The sequence below is a fragment of the Neopsephotus bourkii genome, unplaced genomic scaffold (assembly GCF_033783945.1).
Source record: "Neopsephotus bourkii isolate Nb327-2 ecotype Australia unplaced genomic scaffold, CSIRO-AGI_Nbou_v1 NB_998, whole genome shotgun sequence".
Classification (NCBI taxonomy): Eukaryota; Metazoa; Chordata; class Aves; order Psittaciformes; family Psittacidae; genus Neopsephotus; species Neopsephotus bourkii.
Genome location: NW_026901490.1, coordinates 1,646,072 through 1,665,412, shown reverse-complemented (window position 1 = coordinate 1,665,412; position 19,341 = coordinate 1,646,072). Strand labels below are relative to the sequence as shown.

Genomic DNA, 19,341 nt, shown 5'->3' with positions numbered 1-19,341 from the left:
AGACAACTAGATTGATGGGCTGAGGAATTTTTGCTGTTTCTAGTTCTAAGCACAGTCATACATGTGAGATTTCAATAGTTGCTACTGAAAGGACAAGTACTTCCTTAAAATCTCAATAGCAGTCAAGTAGATTTCATATCACCTTTCTGATTTAGAGTAATGAAAGTTCTTATCTTTTTGTTTTCTCAAGTACTTAGCATGCTATAGAATGGTAATTTTGTAAAATACAGCCATCAAGTACCAGTCTAGCTAACTGTGGTATTCTACAGCTAATGCTACTGCTGTACAAATTAAAAGACTACCTGGCATTCTCCACCGCAGTAGATGAGGACACGAGTTTTTCTTCCAAAGTCAAAACTTTCTTTCTTAGCTTGACCTCTCTGTCTTCCGCAGCTAAAGCTTCTCGCGTGTAGGAGTCTTCCATCTCTAGAAGGTGATTGCGTAACCTCTCCAGCTCCTGATTTAGGCGCTGCTCTTTCTCACGCAAATGCTGTAACTATGTACAACATACCTTAAGTTGCTCATACTATCATCTTTCATAACAGTTATTTAAGCAAACATAAAACATGCTCATGGAAGCACAGCGCACATGTACAGATTTTAAATTTTTTTTACAAGTGATTGTTATCAAAAATAATACAGAAAATATTTTTCTTTTATTTCTTGCAACTGTAAATTATTTGGTGGTTTACCTCACTCTGCAGGGCACTACTCTCCATTTGCTTCTGTTTGAGTGCTACCATGACTTGGTCTCTTTCTTGCTGAAAAGTAACAGCCTTTTCTTGCATTGATTTAACTTCATTTAACAGTTGATTCAATTCTCCTGTCTTGCCCTGTTGAAGACACAAATATGCATTTCAAGCACAGCAAAGTTTTACCAAAGGAGATACAGTCTTTGCCCAAAAGAGCTTAAAGACAATACTGATCTAAGAAGGAAAAGGGCAGGATGCTCATGGTCCTACAACACAAAACAACATTCGGGGAAAATATTATTTTGAAGTTATTTCACTCACATATTACAAGACAAAGTTATCGTTAAAAGACACTATACAGAAGCACTGTCTTAACTGACTGCTGCAAACAAACTGATACCTAACTTATCTTTAGATGAGATATGTATTATGTATATAGTGTTTCAGCCACTTGTATACTTGAAAGTTTCACTTTTCCCCCTGGTGTTTGAAATCTGTTAGTTGTGATACCCATTTATTAGGCCATGCACGTGTAAAGCATCACCCTAGGCAGGTCAACTTGCCTGTACTTACACAACTTAACACATAAAGAAATCTTAAAAAAATAAACTATAGGGTGACCTCACTCCTGAAGATTAGCCTTCAGTGAATCATAACAATGTTCAACATGTTTTCAGATGTCAAATTTCAATGAATAATGCTCTCACATGCAGTTTACAACTTCACATAGACATATAAAGAACTGCAAGTATGTCAGTTACACAGAATTGACATGTACACATGAGCACATTTTCAGTTACTGAAAACTTGTCAGCATGCTCGTTACCTTTTGTCTCATGTTGTTTTGAATGCATACTGAATATGCTGGATAAAAGTATGCAAATCTCTGTTTTCATCACTAATATTTAGTAGCTTCAATTATCTGTTTTATTAATCAAGCTGAGGACAGTAAAATTCTTTTTGCCCTAGAACCATAAACCTGCAGGCAGACATTCTCTTTTAATGTCACGTTATCTTGACACGCACACATAAAATACAAAACTGTTTTGATACTATATTTTCTAATTCTTCATGGTGATCACAAAGTGTGTAACAGGAACTTCTCTGACCTGTGCAAGAAAAACATCCAGACAAATGTAACATGCTTGTGAAACTGAAAGCCTAAACCACCACTGAGTGAAACTGCAGGCCAAAACACATGCAACACAGAGAACCTAGCCAGACAATACAAATTTCTAGGAGTTAGAATAAAAAAAAAAAAAAACAAACAAAAACCCACAACCCCCCCCACCCCGCAAAAAAACACACAAAAACCCCAATACAAACAAAAAAACAAACCAACAAAATAATAAGAGTGTTAATTTGTAAAGTATTAGTATGCTTTATATGGAAAGACTGATGAATGTTAAAATTTCCAATGGTAATTCAAAGCCACTTGTCAAAACATCACTGTACTTTGAGACAATAAAAATTTGCATTGTAATTCCATAGTATTTCTTTAGAACAGGATAGGAAAACATCTACTACGAGCTAAACAACTGTCCTAAGGCAAACTTCTCACAACAAAAAATCCTGGTTTTCAACTCATATTAGGTCTAAGTTGAGCCTTAAAAATGACAAATTTAAAAACACATGTATTGTTAAATGTAATTCATATTTTGCTTTTCAAACTCATTATACTGCAGATTTAGTTGGCAATTTGAAAAAGTTTCAGAGACGTGAGTGTGGTGAGGCACTGGAACAGGTTTACCCAGAGAAATTATGGCTGCCCCATACCTGGCAGTGTACAAGGACAGGCTGGACAAGGCTTTGAGAAGCCTGGTCTAGTGGAAGATGTACCTGCCCATGGCAGGGGGTTGGAACTAGATGATCATTAAGGCTCCTTTCAGCCAAAACCATTCTATTAATTTTAATTATATTTAAAAACATAATAATGATATTAATTGTAATTTAAATTACAGCAATTATATTTTTAATTATAGTGGGGGGAAAACTAATGCCAAGGTACTTAGCAATGGTTTGCATAAATACCACTCTCTGATAATGGGCAATGCTCGTAACTTCAGAAAATGGGAAGGTAGGCTAAAAGCCAGAGGGATACTAAGAACAGAATGCATGGAGGGGGACAACTGTAAGAGAAGACTGAAGAACAGAAACCAGAATCACCAAGATGAAGGAGACCTGAGCAGTACAGAGGAAACAAAAAAAAAGAAAATCATCTGTTTGGAATTAATTACCAGAAAAGTCTCCCACCAAGACATACTCTCAGAGCATCTACATCCTGAAGTTCTGCTGTCAAGTGTTTGTTAAACTACAGAAAGACTTTGGCACTGTACCTAACACCTGTTTCTCAAAAAGAAATGGCAACTGACAAATTACTTGTTAACTCCGGGGCAGTAAATCACACAACATGCTGTTGACCTGTGTATCAATGAGGCCACATAATTCTTGCCTCTTTTAAAAGGGATTCTTCTTCAAATTACATACAAGGTGATTTACAAGCCACTGCAACGTTTCTCTGAATAAACATTTTGAAAAAAGTGTCAGTATTTCCATTTGTCAAATTGTATAGAAGAAATTACTAATTTAGCTTATCTGATCTTTCATCTTTTTTTCTTCACCTGTAGCCATAAAAGCAAGATACAGAAGTCCATTCACCTCACAGGGATGCTGTGAAGCAACCACATTGGAATAACAAACACTAGAGGAAAGCACACAGGAAAATAAGTTCAGCTAGCCAACCTTGCAGAAGTTGGAGCACCATACAGTAAAAATAATATAGGGCACTTCATGAACAGGGCCAAAGCATAATATTAAGCAGCTGCTCAGTAAATGAGCAATTACCAAGTAAATGAAATAAAAGCTGTTTATGGCTGCACAGTTAACAGGTAATACTGTAAACCACTCACCTGCTGACAATTTCTTAACTTTGCAGGGGTAAGGATTTTTGTTGTACTGTAATGCAGTAGGGAGTCACAAACAGATTTAAGGCAAATACTTGATGGCTACATATACACAAAAATGCATTACCATGTCACTAATTTTGAAAAACATTCATAAATACGAAGGCACATACCTGTTCTTTTTCTTTCAGCAGCTTCTCAAAAGCAAGAGCTTTTTCCTTCATTGAGTGAGACTCAAACTCTTTCTCTTTCAGCATCATTGAAAATTGCATATTAGTCTCCTGAAGTGCTCGGAATTCTGTTTCTTTTTCCCTGGACTGTGCAACTATTTTTTCATTTTCTTCTTTCAGTTTTCTAATATCCATTTCTAAAATCAAATTTCGTTCTTTAAGATTAGTCACAGCTTGCTTCAAAAGCTCATTTTCATTCTCTTTATTACTAAGATTTTCACTGACAGAAAGTAACTGGTCACTTTTCGATTTAATTAATATGTCTTTTTCCCTAAGTGATTTCTGTAAGACATCATGTTTTTCTTTGATCTGCCTCATCTCCGACTCAGTTCCTTCTTGATTCTTTCTTTCAATCTCTGATGCTGTAGCCACAGAATCAGATAGTCGTTGATTGTTTTCCTGAAGAGTTCTAATAGTTGACTCTTTCTCTTGCAACTTCTGTTTCAGTTGTTCCAACTCATTTTGAAGGAGTTTAGCCTCGTCACTGAGTAGTTCCGGAGCACTGTGCTGTATGCCTGAAAGCTGTGAAACAGTGGAAGCCATTGTCACAGATGGTGTTACCAAATCAAGTTTACTTAGGAGAAGATCCTTGGCGTTATAAAGCTGTCCTATGCTGTGCTGAACTTGTGCTAATTCCTGACTAAAACTTTTCAGCTTTTTCTCATTTTGTTCATAACTCTGAATCAAGCCATTATAATCCACCTGCAACTTTGAATTACTATCACTTTCAACTGAAATCTGTGCTTGAAGCTTGTGTAACTCTTCTTGGAGATGAGCTGACTCATGCTGCATGTTCTGAACTGTGGTTATTACTTGTTGCTTCCACTCCTCCATCTTCTTTACTTGCTGTTTTAATTTATCGCGTTCTTGTAGAAGTTCCTCAAACTGGTTACTGTTAACACCTCCTGATCCGTTGTCAGTACCTGTACTGGATGTCTGCAAGACAGTCAATAAGGTTTGACATTTTTGACTTAGAGCATCTATTTCAATATCTTTTTCTCGAATGATACGGGATAAATTCTGAATAGTTTCTCTAGACATGTCTTGACTGCTGTTTTCAGATCTATCAGATAACTTTTTATTCTCCTCTTGCAGCCTTACCAAAGCTGCTTCTTTAGCAGCAACCATATCCATGATATTACGATACTCTGTTTTTAACTGGCTGTTTTCTCTTGTCTTTTCACTTAGAACCGCTAGTACTTGTTCTCTTTCCAGAACATAAGCTTGCAGCTGCTGCTGAAGACAAAGAACATCCTGCCTAGAGGAAGCTGAGGAAACTCTAGCATTGAGAGCTTGTATTTCTAAATCTTTCTCTTGAATTATACGAGTAAGTTTGCCAACTTCATCCTTACACAACTGATCAATTTGTTGACTCAGAGAAACATTCTTTTCATTTAGAATCTTAATCTCCATCTCCCTTTCTTTGATACCTTTTACCAGTCTTTCAATTTCAGCTTTAGATAAGTCATGCTTTTCATTTCCATTTTCTCCATTAAGAGTCTGAACTTTGGTTTCCTGAAAGAGATCAGAGGAATCCGTCTGAATAATTTGTCTCTCTTTGTGTAACTGAGTTCTAATTTGTTCAATTGTTTTCTGTAATTTTTTAATTTCCTCATCTTTCTCTAAAGAAAGTCTTTCATGTGTGACATTCATTTGCTCACACTGAAATTTAGACTCATCTATTTCCTTTCTTTGCTCCTGCAAAGACTCCTGAAGTTGCACTGTTGTTTGGTTCTGATCTTCTATTGTTTTTTTGAGAACTTCTATTTCTTCTTCAAGATTATTCTTTATTACTTTTAACTGTGTTACCTCACTTTCAAGTTCAATAATAATATCTAAAGTTTTAGGCTCAACCACAGGCACAGATCTGCTTTGCTGATCCTTAAGGCGTTCCAGTTCTTCTTTCAAATGGTTATTTTCTTCCTTCATGACTGCAAGACTTCTGTCTTTTTCCTCCAAGCTGTGTTTTAAGACATCCTGCTTTTTTGAAACTTTCATATATTCCTCAAGTTCCTGCTTCACTTGCAAGGCTTGATTTTTAAATTTTTCAATAAATATCTCCTTTTCTTTAATGAGTTCTGTCAACTGCTTTTGTCCTCCTAAGCTAGTAGTCAACATTTCTTTTGTTTCTTGATGGTCAGTTTCCATCTGCTCAATGCTCCTTTTAAGTTCAGCAATCTTAAAGTCTTTCTCTTGATTGCATTTAACTAGGCGCTCATGTTCAAGCTGCAACGCAGTGGTATCCATACTCCGTGCTTGTGATAATTCCTCAATAGTCTGCTTATACTTATGTGCTTGTTCCAAAAGCCTCTTCTCTGCCTGGTTTAATTCAGTCTCCAACTGTCTTTTTTCCATTTTCAAGGCCTCCACAACAGTGTCTTTTTCCAAGTAAACTTTATTTTTCTCAGAAATGGCACTATTTAACTCCTGTTTCAGTTCTTCAGTGGATGCCATCAGCTTTCCATTTTCTGCTCTGAGATCTGACAGAGCTTTCTTTAATTCTTCATTCAGTTGTTTATTTTGTGAAATGTCATTCTGTAGTTTTGCAATTTCTACTTCTCTTTCTTTCAGAATCAGCTCTTGAAAAGTGTACTTAGATTCCTGATTACTTTTCTCTCTTAACTTGCTCAAAGATATAGAAACTTCCTCCTCTCTTTCTTTTAGCCTCTGCTGCAATTCTCCAACCTCTTTTTTGTGATGAAAATTACAGTCCTGGGCTTTCCTTAATTGCTCCTGAAGATCTTTAATATGATCTTGAAGCTGCTGCTTACTTAAATGCAAATCATTAAGTGCATATGAACATTGGCTTAGTTTATCTTTCTGAATATCTAACTCCTTAATAGTTTCCATCTTCTCCATTTCTAATTCTGATAATTTATTTCTTTCAAATTCTAAGTCAAGTTTCAGCTGGTTGATGATACTATCAGTTTCCATGTGGTGCTTTGACAGCTGCTCTTTCAGTGTAATCACATGCTGAAATGTACATAGACAAGAACTCATTAGGAAAGGAGAACCAGCTGAACCATGTATGCATTTTCATCATCTGAACACTAAAAGAAAAAAAAACCCACCACAACCCACAAACAAAAAAAAACCACCAAAACCCCACACCCGAGAGGAAGCAGAACTGTTTCCTAGTTGCCAAGGACAGGTGGCAAGTATAATCAACTAGTCAATGCTAACTTAATTAAAAACACGTATCAAATAGGAATAGATTACACTTCATTGAGAACAAAACCCCTAACCACTTAAAACAAGGAACAAAAAGAGAGTTACCTAAGAAAAAGAACCATCAGAATTTGCCAGGGCAGTTGGAATGGGGACACAGCATATACCCATTCCTTAAAACCAGGGCGGCACTAAATTTAAAATAACAAATTACAGAAGAGAATGCTTGTTCCTATATTCTATTTTCAATTTCTTATTCATGCTTAATTTTAAACACATTTGCTGGGATTCATTTCATAGGATAAAAAATGTAACGTGTAATTCCATAAAGTAAACCAGTACTGAAAACACATGGCTTGCAACTGGATGTTTACAGGTCCAACATATCAGAAGAGTGACAAAAAGGTTAACATTCCATTTTGGTTATAGTGAGTGCCCCACACATTTTGCCCCACACATGCTCGTATTTGAAAGAACCTGTAATAAAGTAACTTAATTATTCAATATAATTAAAAATAATACATGGAAAAAGTTTTTAAAAATAACTCATGTTATGCATACTGTCATAAGACAGAGGTCTAAATATTAGCAGGATAAGATCTGTCAAAAGTCCTGTGAAGTGAAAAATTAAGTAACATTTAACTGGACTTTGGGAAGTGACATCCGTTACGGACAGCTCACGCACCATGTTATTTCTTCATCCATAATAAGTGGGTTTCTTGCACTTTAAAATTTTGAATTAAGATGGTCCCAATATTCTTTTTAAGCCTCGGAGAATAACTTCTATTTCCCTGTTATCTACGTTCAAAGATCAACTCGAAAGACCAACATGCACAAATCTAAATATTTTAGCAGTTAAATAAATAGTCGCAGTGTTTGTTACCTGAGTAGCTTCTTGATTCTGCTTGTCTAGTTCTTCCAGCTCCACTATTAATGTTTCTCTTTCAGCAATACTTTCATTTAATTCATGTTCTTTCCTTTCCAGATCTTGTCTTAACTGACTTAATTCTGAATTTTGATCTTCAGCATATGCAGAAAGAATATTCTCAGTTTTATGTTGTGAACTTGTCAGTTCCTTCTCAAGTCCTTCCTTAAGTTAAAAAAAAATAATCTAAATATTAGACTTTACCTTGGTGAAACTTATAACCTCTTCAGATCTGAAACTGTTTATTTTCCCCCCTTCAACAATTAAAATATGCCCTTTTTTTGATAGAATCTTTAGGCCTACATTAATATTATGCCACTTAAAAATTCTTAATCAGGAAGGATTTGTCTCTACCATTCACACATAGACATTTATTTTCTCATCACTGAGTTCAGGACTGTAATTTACTAGCTTCTGCACAAAAAGCCACCATCTGGCAAGCAAAGTTATATCCATCCCTGAGGCATGGATCCACAGCTGGGATAAATTACTATACATCCAAGATATACTCTACATATGTAGCATGCTGCACAGGGAGACAGGAAGTTTTAATAAAGGACACCTGAATAACATGCTTATGAAAAATGCCATGGGAACTCTTCAACACATGCAAAACACAGAAGGCCCCAGTTGAGAAATGCTACTGGATACAAAATAAACTAAGCCAAATCTCTCAAGCCTGAATTTATAAAAGACTAAGTCAAACCTTGCCAAACTCTAAAGGTGTGCTCCAGAGACTGTATGTTCCACTGCTTAACTTGATCAGTAAGATGGAATGTACTATTATTAGAGTACTACATGTAAGGACAGAAGCATTTTACAGCTGACAACAGTTTTTTAAAGCTGATAGTATCAAAACTGGAATAGGCCAAACAGGTGAAAAGTGACAAATTTTACAGAATATACTATTAATACTTTTAAAATTTATGTTACAGCAGCCTAAGTAGCAACGGATAGGTGGAAATCTAGTTTTCTTTAACAGAGAAACTATGGAGTTTCACAAATCAAAATGTGTCATTTCTATCAATTCCATGTGGAATTCCAGAATTAATCTACAATTATTTCCTTGATTACAAGGTTATTAATGTAGAAGTGCTCCAAAAAATGTATAGTGCTAGAACATGTTTTCCATCACTGTTTACACAAACTTTGTTGGCTTAATTTAGAAATTGCTTTACCTGATTTAAACTTGAAAGCCTTGCTATTTCATTTTCTGCTTCTATAAAGGAAAAAAAAATAAATACAGAATTTTACCACTTTCCAAATAACAACAAAAACAATTCTCCCACCTTGCCCCAACAACACTCTGCTGCTTAGAAGAAAATAGTTTCACAGTATTTTGAGATGATAATCATCAGTGCTGTAGATTGAAACGCACCATCAACCACTACCACAAAGTAGAGCATTACTTTTACTACTGAGTCCACATTAGGATGACTCTGGCACTACAGTGCATCAATTATGCAATATTAAAAGATTTTCTACATACAGATACACTTCTTAAACAGAGAAGTTTCAGTGTTACTTTAGGGAGAAGATATTAGCAACAGATCGTCTTTACCAAAATTGTACTTCTAGAATTTAAACAAGAAACTTCTTGTTGTTACTTACCTAATCAGAAAACCCTATGATAATCAGTCATGCTAGCTCCCGTTGTGTCTCCTTTTCAGCTTAGCCTTACCTCAGCAGAAAACCCTTTTCTAAAGCAGTAGCTTTCAAAAGATATATATTATCATACTAAGTTCCAAATTCTTAAAGTAAAATCTGAGATTTAAAAGTGAAAACCTGTGAAGGTTTACTAAAAATAATTATATTAAAAATAAAATAATCATCATCTTAGTACCCAACAGTGCTTGCTGTAGTCTGACAATATCCTCTGGTAATGACGTTTTTGATTGGAGCTTCTTGTCTTGTTCTTTCAGGAGGGCATCTTGCTCTGCAACAGCAGTTTGAAGCTTGCTAAATTCAGACTTAAGATTTTCATATTCTTGCATTATTTGGATATTTTCTGCTTTTGCCAATTCTTGCTCTTTCAGAAGAATTTTGTTTTCTTCTATAGCAGAAGACAATTTGTGATTTAATTTTCTTATTTCATCCTCTTGGTCCTTTACAACCTCCAACTCTTCTATTTTTCCTCCTTCGAGACTCCGAGCATTTTTTTTCTGTTCACTAATTTTAGAGCCACCCATGGCATCAGTGCTCACACCATCTAAAAAGCAAAAAAGATTGTTAGCCATTTTAACTATTAACCAAAACCAGCAGCACTGCATATCTTTTGCTTAAGAGTCTCTTCTTCTACCTCTTCTCCTGACAGAGGGAGATATCTAAACCAAAGACTTGATAATCACCATCAACAGAAAGCTTACATAAATAGAATAAGGATTTGAAGCAGGGCTATACATACTACTGGCTTGGTATGCAGCTTTTCAAATACTTGCACATCCCTGTGTAGTATTTATTGCTGAAATAATTTTAAAACTTAAAGTGTTGTGAACAGTGTATGTTTTGCCATTTAATTAAAACATACTTGACCCCCATTCCTCTGGTGGGGAGATGACACAATTATTATACTGCGATTCAGAATTTCTTAATTTTCTAAGAATAATTTAATCAAACCCCATCTAATTTAGCCTGATGCAAAATCTCTCTTAATATTTTAATTAAATTTCAAAGGTTTGTTGAATGGTTGTTATAGAGAACTATTTGCTACATATTAGTATATCATTTGCTAAATGATGCACAGATTTTTTTACTTTAAGAAAATCTCATTTTGCAGAATTGATGTTTTCAGACATCTACCACATTATCACAATGTAACTTCTAGAAAAGTTGGAGTATAAAAAAGGATAATCAGAAATTACAGGAAAAAAAGCTAAATGAAAGCACGCTGCTTGTGAATTCACTTCATCGCAGCTCAAACATTTCCTCCTGCCCCAGTCTGTATAATGATGTCAAACAGACCAACAAAATGATAAAAAAAAATTCAATACTCTTAAAGCTTCAAAAGCTGTGAGCAGTATTTATTTTACAGATGACTTGTAATGCAAAAGATATGGGATTCCTCCCTTTAACTTCATTAAATTAGTCCTGTTGGTGTATGTACACACAGTAAAAGACAGATTAGATCTTAACAGGCACGTGATTTTAAGAAATAAATTCTCTATCAGTACTACTTTAGGCATTAAGAGGCTGTCAAAATATTTCCCTTCTTTCCAAGAAGGGAATGGATCTCTCTTTCCAAAAGCAGAATATATACTCTTCAGAAGTCCAAGCTTTAACACATAATAAAACAGAAGTTTCCAGGCAAATATTACATATTTACACAAGGAAGCCTCTAAAGGAAATCTTACATAACTATTTTTATGGAATATGAAATAACCTACAAGACAAGAAAAAGCACCTTGTGAGAACTACTAAGCTGCTACAATCTAGTCACACCGCAGACTGAAGTGTGGTCCTTACCTCAGTCTGAAACTTTTGTCAAGCAACTGAACTGCTACATAGTACTTCTCATCAAAATTACTCCTGTGCTAAGACTTTCTTGCTTTCAACTCTGTCTATCTTGCCCACATATACATTAAGTGTAAGGCTAAAAAAAAAACCCAACACAGGAAGTGTAGGGTTTGGAGCACAATATTTGACATGTATAGAAAATGACCCTCTAGACTGACATACATCAGAAGATAAAATGCCAGCATTCCAGTGTTCAAGCCAGCAACAGTGAATATAAGATACTAAGATACCTTAAACATCAAGACGACATAAAGTTGAAAATCAAATTCCTGAACATCATGTATTTGATATCTATTACATCATTACATACAAATTTGATGCTTTAACCAAAATTCACTGTACGTTAAAAAAAGAAAGCATGTGGTAAGAAAGACCTTGCTGTAACTGATTCTCAAGTTCTTCAATTCGCTCTTCATATTCACTGAGCTCTTCTCGGTGTCGACGAGTTATCTCTACTAGCTTTTGCTTGTGTGCATCCTGCAACACTGAAAGTTCATGTTGATGTTCATCTATTTCTTGACTTAAATTCCGTTTGAGCTCCTAAAAGTATAATTAGAAAAATAGAATGGTAAAATACAGTACAGAAGCTTAAAAAGGAAAAAATTTAAAAGAAATAAAAATTTTCCTTAGTAAAATTAAAGATTTATTAAAGGATTCCTCACAGAAGTCACATTTCTTGTCTTTTAACATGTCTAAAAAAACCCCAAACCAACAAAAGACATTCCTTTTAAAAATACATTTACACAACAGTATGCTCCACACAACAGCATGCTCCACAAAACAGCAAATACTAAACTAAAGTAGAGAGATTACAACTTTTTCACAGGACGCGGATACAGTAGGACACATTTCTAGCAACTTTTAAGGATGTCAGGCAAATGCATATTCTACATCTTCAATGAGAAAAAGTTAAGATGCTTCTGAGAAGGGAGAAGAAATTATTTTGTGTATCTCATAAGTCAGTCATCAACAGTTTCCAAAAGTGATTTGCCCTCATAAATACCAATGTAATTCTTTTAAGCTTACGTACTATATTCAACAAGTTCACAGAAATACCCTTTCTCAGAATAACTTTTTAAATATTGTATTGCTGACCGAAATGTTACTGTGGTATTACAAGCCCACATATGTTTTTAATTGAGAAAATTTAAGTGTGCGTGTTGTAAACATTTTAACTGTATTCATAAGTCATGTAATCATATGCAAAACCATCAAGAATAAAGTGTAAGACTAGTTTGTCAAAGTTGTCATATTACCTTAACAATATTTTGCAGTTTGCATATTTCACTTTGTTCAGCATCATTTGTCCCTTGCACTTTGGAAGACTGAGAAAAGAAAAATCACATATCCATGTGAAAATTGTGATAAATAGGCGTATTTTTCATGTGTTTCCTCTATTGATACTCAAAGTAGAAAAACAAAGGGAATGTGAAGAAAAATTAAAATTTACAGTAAGTTTGATTAAAAAAGACATTTTAATTGAAACTTTTTTATTTTCCACTGATTTTTATTATTATTGTTATATGGAAATATGTAAAAGTTTGTGGTAGTGGGTGTTGCTGCACCTAATAATATAACAGGGTTTCTTAATTTTACTTGAATATTTCTAAATGAGAAAAGTATAGCTCTGAAATGAGGCTATAGCTTGAAAAACAATGACTCATATCAACAACAGCTTGAAAGACCATATTATTTCTTGTCTCAGCAGATCATGAATTACAACTGACATAACAAGGACTGAGAGAAGAGTAAGTAAAACCAGTAGGCAAATATTCAACTATCACAGTATTATACTATCAATAAATAGTTAGTATCAGAGCCAGGAAGAAGAAAATCATTTTCTGAAAGACTGCGCAGAAATTAAACCCTGAAGTAGCACAGGCAAATGTTTATAAAGCCCCTTCCCTAACTTGACAAATTATGCATAAAAGCATCATGAGGCATTTGGAAGTTAGTCAATGAATGTTATTAACTGAATGCTAGCCATGTGACAGCATGAAAATGATGAAAACATAATTAAGTTTCAGCTTTTCCGTTAAATCATATTGCTTTAAAAAATTGTACAGCATGAACTTTCAGAAGACCCATTCCAAAACCACCAAATTCAATGAAAAGACTTGTTTGGAGTGGAGAGTAAGACAGAGAGGAAGTACTCGCCAGTGCAATCTGCTTCCAGTGATCAACCTCAGATTCAAGCCTAGAAACTTCATTGGACAATCTGTTTATTTCTTGCTGTGACCAGATTATATCTCCAAAATCCATGTCATATCCTTCAAAACTTGACGAATGTCTGACCACTGGAACATAGGAAGCTGATGTAGTGGCTGGTGGTAAAACACCAGCTCCCAACTGTGCTGACTGAGCAGCCGTCTGTACTTTCTGCAGCTGCTCCTGCAGCGCATTCTGTCTAGCTTTTAGATGGCTGATTTCCACCTGAAAATACAGAATAAAATGTATTGTTTCAGGAAGAATAACAATAAACACTCTGCCTTTTATAATCTTATGAAACGTGAACCAACCAGACAACTTGTCCCCAGCACAATTAACTGGTTGCTTCCCCTAAAGCAAAAAGGAAAAAAACACCCCAAACTCCCTCCTAATGGAGAAAATCAGTCTTAGCTGATGTTTACAAAGTATCTCCCACGTGGATACATACTAAAAGTTTTAACAGTTTTCAGTTAAGCGAAGTTTCAGTAAAAATGATGATTTTCTTTTTTCAGCAGCCAAGGTACTCAAGTACTATAGCAAGAGTCAGGATGAAAAAAAAAAAAATTAATGAGGGTATTCAAATATGAAAATTAAGCAATATGTGATGCTCCCATATTTATATTACATCTGATTTCTTTTACACGTAATGTATTGAAAATTTACTTATTTCCAACAAACTGAAATTAGCTGCATGCAATCTTCTCATAACAACTCTGCTACTCTATTTAATACGCAGAATTCTATACATCTCAAAATTCTTCTTCCCCTAGTTCCCACATGCACTTATAAATAGAGCAGAAATAAAACTTTTGTGTAATTCTAGGCATACTGGCAACTGTCTTCATTTAAAAGGCTATGAAATCTCATGTTACACAACAGACTATACCGCTGATGTTTCCATCACAAAGGGACACTTCTCAGATCATGAAATTATATAAATTAAGAGAAATAATTATGGTACCTACAGACAATATAACTGTTTCAAATAAGAATTTGCTCCTGTTGCCTTCCTTAAAGATAACTGAATCAGAAATACAAAGCACTTTAAGTGTTCTTTCTCACAGAAAAATCCAGAAATTGATATATGCATGACATTCCTGGAGTTTTCTCATCTCAACTTTGTCCTGGCAGATCTGCTTACATCACATAAGTCAACAGTGTATGTCTTAAGTCTCCCAGTGTCTACATTAACAAACTAAGAAACTGAAACTGTGACCAATACCTCCACTGAAAGAGCACAGATACCATAAGAAAGAGATTAAACAGCATAATATGCAAGCTTATTTGGCATATTTATTCAAATATTTCACTCTGTATCCTACCTCTTTCTGTTGAAGCTGATTTCGGTACTCTATAGACAGCTGCTTTATTTGAAGTTCTGCTGCTTCGTGCTTTTCTTCTAAATCACTACAAACTTTTTTCAGTCTGTCATTCTAGCAAAGATGAGAAATTAATGTTGGCAGATTTGGAACAGTTCTTACAGAATAAGAAAAGTGTAAATCTGCTGGACAGTAAAGAAATCAAATTATACACATTTCTCATGTTATTTTACTCAAACCACACAAACAACAGTGTGTGGACCAAATGTGGTCCAAAATCACATTCATGTCCAAGCTTTCCATTTTCATAGGGCATTTCAGAAAAAGGTTTTTGGTAAATGCAAGAAGAAAAATTCAAGGCTGAATTACATCTTAGCATAACCCATCAGTAGTATTTAAGAACAGCCAGAGAACAGAAATCAGAGTTAATATCCACACAATACAGTATTCTCTCTCTGACACTCTTCAAGAGCAAATGACAAGAATCTAAAAAAGGACAAGCAGGAACTTCCCCAAAATACTATATTAACTTCTCAATGCTCTTGAGGGCTGAGGACATACATGGAAGTTGTTGGTCTTATGACTTTATTTATGGCTGTAAACCAACAAGTCATTTGTAAAAGCACACTAAGTCACTTTCCTCAAGGGCACATGGGATTTTTAAGCAGTTTTGGGAGAGCACATGCATTCAGAGTTATGTCAAAACCAACATACACTAGGTCCACAGTTATGACAAAACCAACACACAGCAGGACAACATGGGCATAGAACTGCATCAGAGAGCACATACACTCTGTCTTCTGCCTGCTGCAGGAGACATGCTTCCAACATAACCAGGCATTCTAGATCTGATTTTATATGTGATCATCTACAAAAATGCCAAAATTTATGGAAACTTCAGACTGTCACATTTATGAGCTTTTCAGAGCCAAGACTACTGCTGCAGTCCAAGCCCATGGCAAGTAGGAACAGTTGCAGGATGCAGCACTTAGTGAAAAATGAAAACATGCATCACACACATACTCCAATAAGCAAATGTGCCCCCAACTGCGATGTCTCCCCCCACTCCCAAAAAAAAGTAAATAAAAAGTCACATTCTAACACAGACACTCTTCTTTTCTAGATATACCCAGACAAGCACATTCAGTGCTGTATTTCAATTTTACAAGAAACAAATGTTATTTATTGGTTTTAATTACAGTAGTGTTCCAAAATTTCTTACTTCAAGCTTTTGTGCTGCACTAATACTTTCTATTTCTCTGAGTCTAGAATTGGACACATGGAGTTCTGTTGCTGCATCTGAAAGAAAGTGAAATTTTTCATTTTTATTAAGCTACTTTTAGTCTGTTAAATACACATCAATTAAGAGCATAGTTATTAACAAGTGTCTTACTTTACACTGCTTTGATGCTCATTCCTAGGTAAATATCAAAAGCTGCTCTTATCAGAACACTGTCAGAATTCTTTTTCACAAACCTGAGTCTTTTTGAGTGTAATTTAGTTCTCTCTTACCTAGACTTTAAGTCAGATCACAAAGATAATAGAAAAGTATAGATTTAAGATTTAAAATAAGGGAAATTAAGTCTTTGCTTGACTATTTCATGTCACTGAACTGTTTTTCACATAGGACTTTGCCCCATGTGACAGTTGTGTATTTCTCAGTATTCTCATGTGAAGTTTCAAAACAAGAATTAGTTCCACAAAACAGACACAACAATAACTAAATTTTCAGAAAACAAAACAAAACAAAGAAAATAAAAAAAAAATACCTAATCCCAAACCTAAAACCCACAAAATAACCCATACAACAAAACATCATCCCTGCCTCCCTCACTAAGGCACAAATCCCCCACAGGACTCACTTTCATTTACAGAGGTGACACTATCTGTCATATCAGTGTAGCTAACTCAAAATCCACATAATTCTGTCCTGGGACACTCTCCCGTTGATGATCAACCCTCCACAAACAGGCTATGTTTACTTCTCCCATGCCCAAATTTCAGTGCCTAGAAATACCACACTTCCTTTTTTTAAAGAGAAATCATCCTTGATTGACTATAAAACAAGCGTGACAGTTATTTGAAGTAAATATAATTTTTAAGTAAATACAGTATTTCATAATTTCCTATATGCTATTTAAAATTGATGCAGCTCAAATGCTGCAGAAGCAATAATCTCTCCATGAAAACTGCTAAATGGAAGACGTTAAAAGTCTATAACCCACAAACACCACCATCAGTTCAAATGGCAGTCAAAGCAGTGGATGTAAGGGATAATATTAAAAATTAGGAAACATTTTTTAATAACAGAAGCCATTTACAGCAGTATCTAGCAGTCAAGTACACCTGGAAGTAACTAATGAACATCATCAGCACATGCTTCTTACACAAACTAAAGCACAAATGTGTGAATCAGAATCTCAATTTCTCTTTTAAAAGGGCAAACCAAACACACTAGATGACTACACAGTTTAGCAGCACAGAATAAGTCTCCAAACTAAACTAATATGGGATTTTGAAACATAAAATAATTCTAAGCAAGTATTTCAGAAAAGTGTAACCTTGCAGTTATCCAAACAACTATCTCTCTTCGTATCATTTCACCTGTATACCAAAAAACCCCATCAATGAGACCAGGAGCATCATTTTGCCAACAAGACGGATACAATACTTTGGCAATGCTTCATAGTTGTGAATCATAGAACAGTTAGGGTTGGAAAGGACCTTAAGATCACCTAGTTCCAACCCCCCTGCCATGGGCAGGGACACCTCACACTAAACCTTGTCGCCCAAGGCTCCGTCCAACCTGGCCTTGAACACTGACAGGGATGGAGCATTCACTTCTTTGGGCAACCTGTTCCAGTGCGTCACCACCCTCACAGTAAAGAACTTCTTCCTTATATCTAAATTTGTTCGAAATCGCAAACAAAATTGAATTGTTTAATTTCACATTTAAGATGAGTATTCAGAAGTCCTAGCTGTTCTTTGGGGTTGCTGTTCTTAACATTTGCTTTAAGAGCAGTAATTTATTTTTCAGTAAGTTATAATTTCAAGGTGGTAAACAATACTGTTGACATTTATTACCATGTTATACAATTGCTTTAGTATAAAATTCAAAAGCTTTATTCAACAGCTTGTAACAAAAAAGGTTTCTTAAAAATATAAAGACTACAGTCTAGAATAAGTTTAGTGTTACTTTACTCAAATCTTACTCCAATGTCCCAGCTTTCTGTTTTAAACATGCATTATCCTAGCTTCCTGTCCCTATTAAACCATGGCAATGTTCTACTTGACTGCAGGAGAATGGTACAACTTGACAGGTTTCTCTGTCCCCAGCTGAAATACAGACAAGAACATCATAAAGGCTGGACCTTTGCTTATGTGACACGTCAGGCTTAGATCATACCAGTGTAAAAATTCCTCTGCAGTTTTATGAGCCCACACCAAAAGCTGATCAGATGGGATTTTAGATAAGCTGAGCAAACAGAATGGAATTAGAGTGTTGTGTGCCTTCATTACTGATCAACATAATGCTTCAAGCAAGTCAGAAACTTCCGAAGAATAAACCTAGAGATGGTTAACCTCTGCTATTATAGGCTGGGAATATGTTTGCCTATATCCCAGATCCTGAGATCAACGGGAGCTGACTAAACGAAAACACAGCCAGCAGCTCTCCCGAAAGGAACCACGCCGCGTGCTGGGACGGCTCAGTTCGCTCCCGGCAGGCCGGCAGGTGTAGGCCCCGCCACTGGCGACCCCTGGGCTAACCGGCGGCCGGAGCAAAGGCTCCCTCCCGAAACCGGGCCTGTCCTAGCGAGTACACACTGAACAGGGCCAGCCCGGCAACCACACACAAACACACGGACACTCCCCGCTCCGCTGCTCCCCGGCCAGCGCCTCAGCCGCACTTACCGCCCACCTCCTCCACGCCCTCCAACAGAATGTCCTTGGTGAAGCTGGAGATCTGGCCGGTGAGCGAAGACAGGCTGCCCCCCACCTGCCCCAGGGACTGACCCAGCCCCGAGCCCAGCCCGCCCAACCACGACGCCATCACCGCCGCTCAGTTAGCCACTTGCCGGGCAGGCGGCACGCACAGCTGGCAGCTGGCTCCCGCGGGAACAGGGGCGATCACCTCCTCCTGCTCCCTTCCCCTCGCTATGGAGGGACAAGGCTCCTACTGCCAACTCAGCAGAGAGGTCTCAGTGACCCCTCCGCCAGCGCCGCACGCATCCTCCCAGCACTAGCCAACTCAACGGCTCGTCCCGGCGGCTCCTGCTTCTGCCACCTCGGCGGCAGCCATGACACCCCCACCAAAACACCATCAATAGCGACAGCAGCCGGCTAGAGCGCCCGCGCGCCGGCAATGACGCGTGCGCGGCAGCG

General features: G+C 36.5%; 1 protein-coding gene across 1 annotated transcript in view; it reads right to left on the bottom strand.

Annotated features, from left to right (window-relative positions):
• The window catches only part of TRIP11 (thyroid hormone receptor interactor 11), a 32,453-nt gene extending 13,112 nt beyond the window's left edge, over positions 1-19,341 (bottom strand). The window contains exons 1-12 of the mRNA XM_061359902.1: positions 18,871-19,341; positions 16,181-16,257; positions 14,962-15,072; positions 13,589-13,864; positions 12,688-12,756; positions 11,806-11,971; positions 9,762-10,127; positions 9,097-9,137; positions 7,877-8,083; positions 3,769-6,798; positions 693-833; positions 303-496 (exon numbers count right to left, since the gene is read on the bottom strand). Of these exons, the coding sequence (XP_061215886.1) occupies positions 303-496; positions 693-833; positions 3,769-6,798; positions 7,877-8,083; positions 9,097-9,137; positions 9,762-10,127; positions 11,806-11,971; positions 12,688-12,756; positions 13,589-13,864; positions 14,962-15,072; positions 16,181-16,257; positions 18,871-19,009 (4,817 nt within the window). The 5' untranslated portion in view covers positions 19,010-19,341. The remainder of the gene's footprint in view (positions 1-302; positions 497-692; positions 834-3,768; positions 6,799-7,876; positions 8,084-9,096; positions 9,138-9,761; positions 10,128-11,805; positions 11,972-12,687; positions 12,757-13,588; positions 13,865-14,961; positions 15,073-16,180; positions 16,258-18,870) is intronic.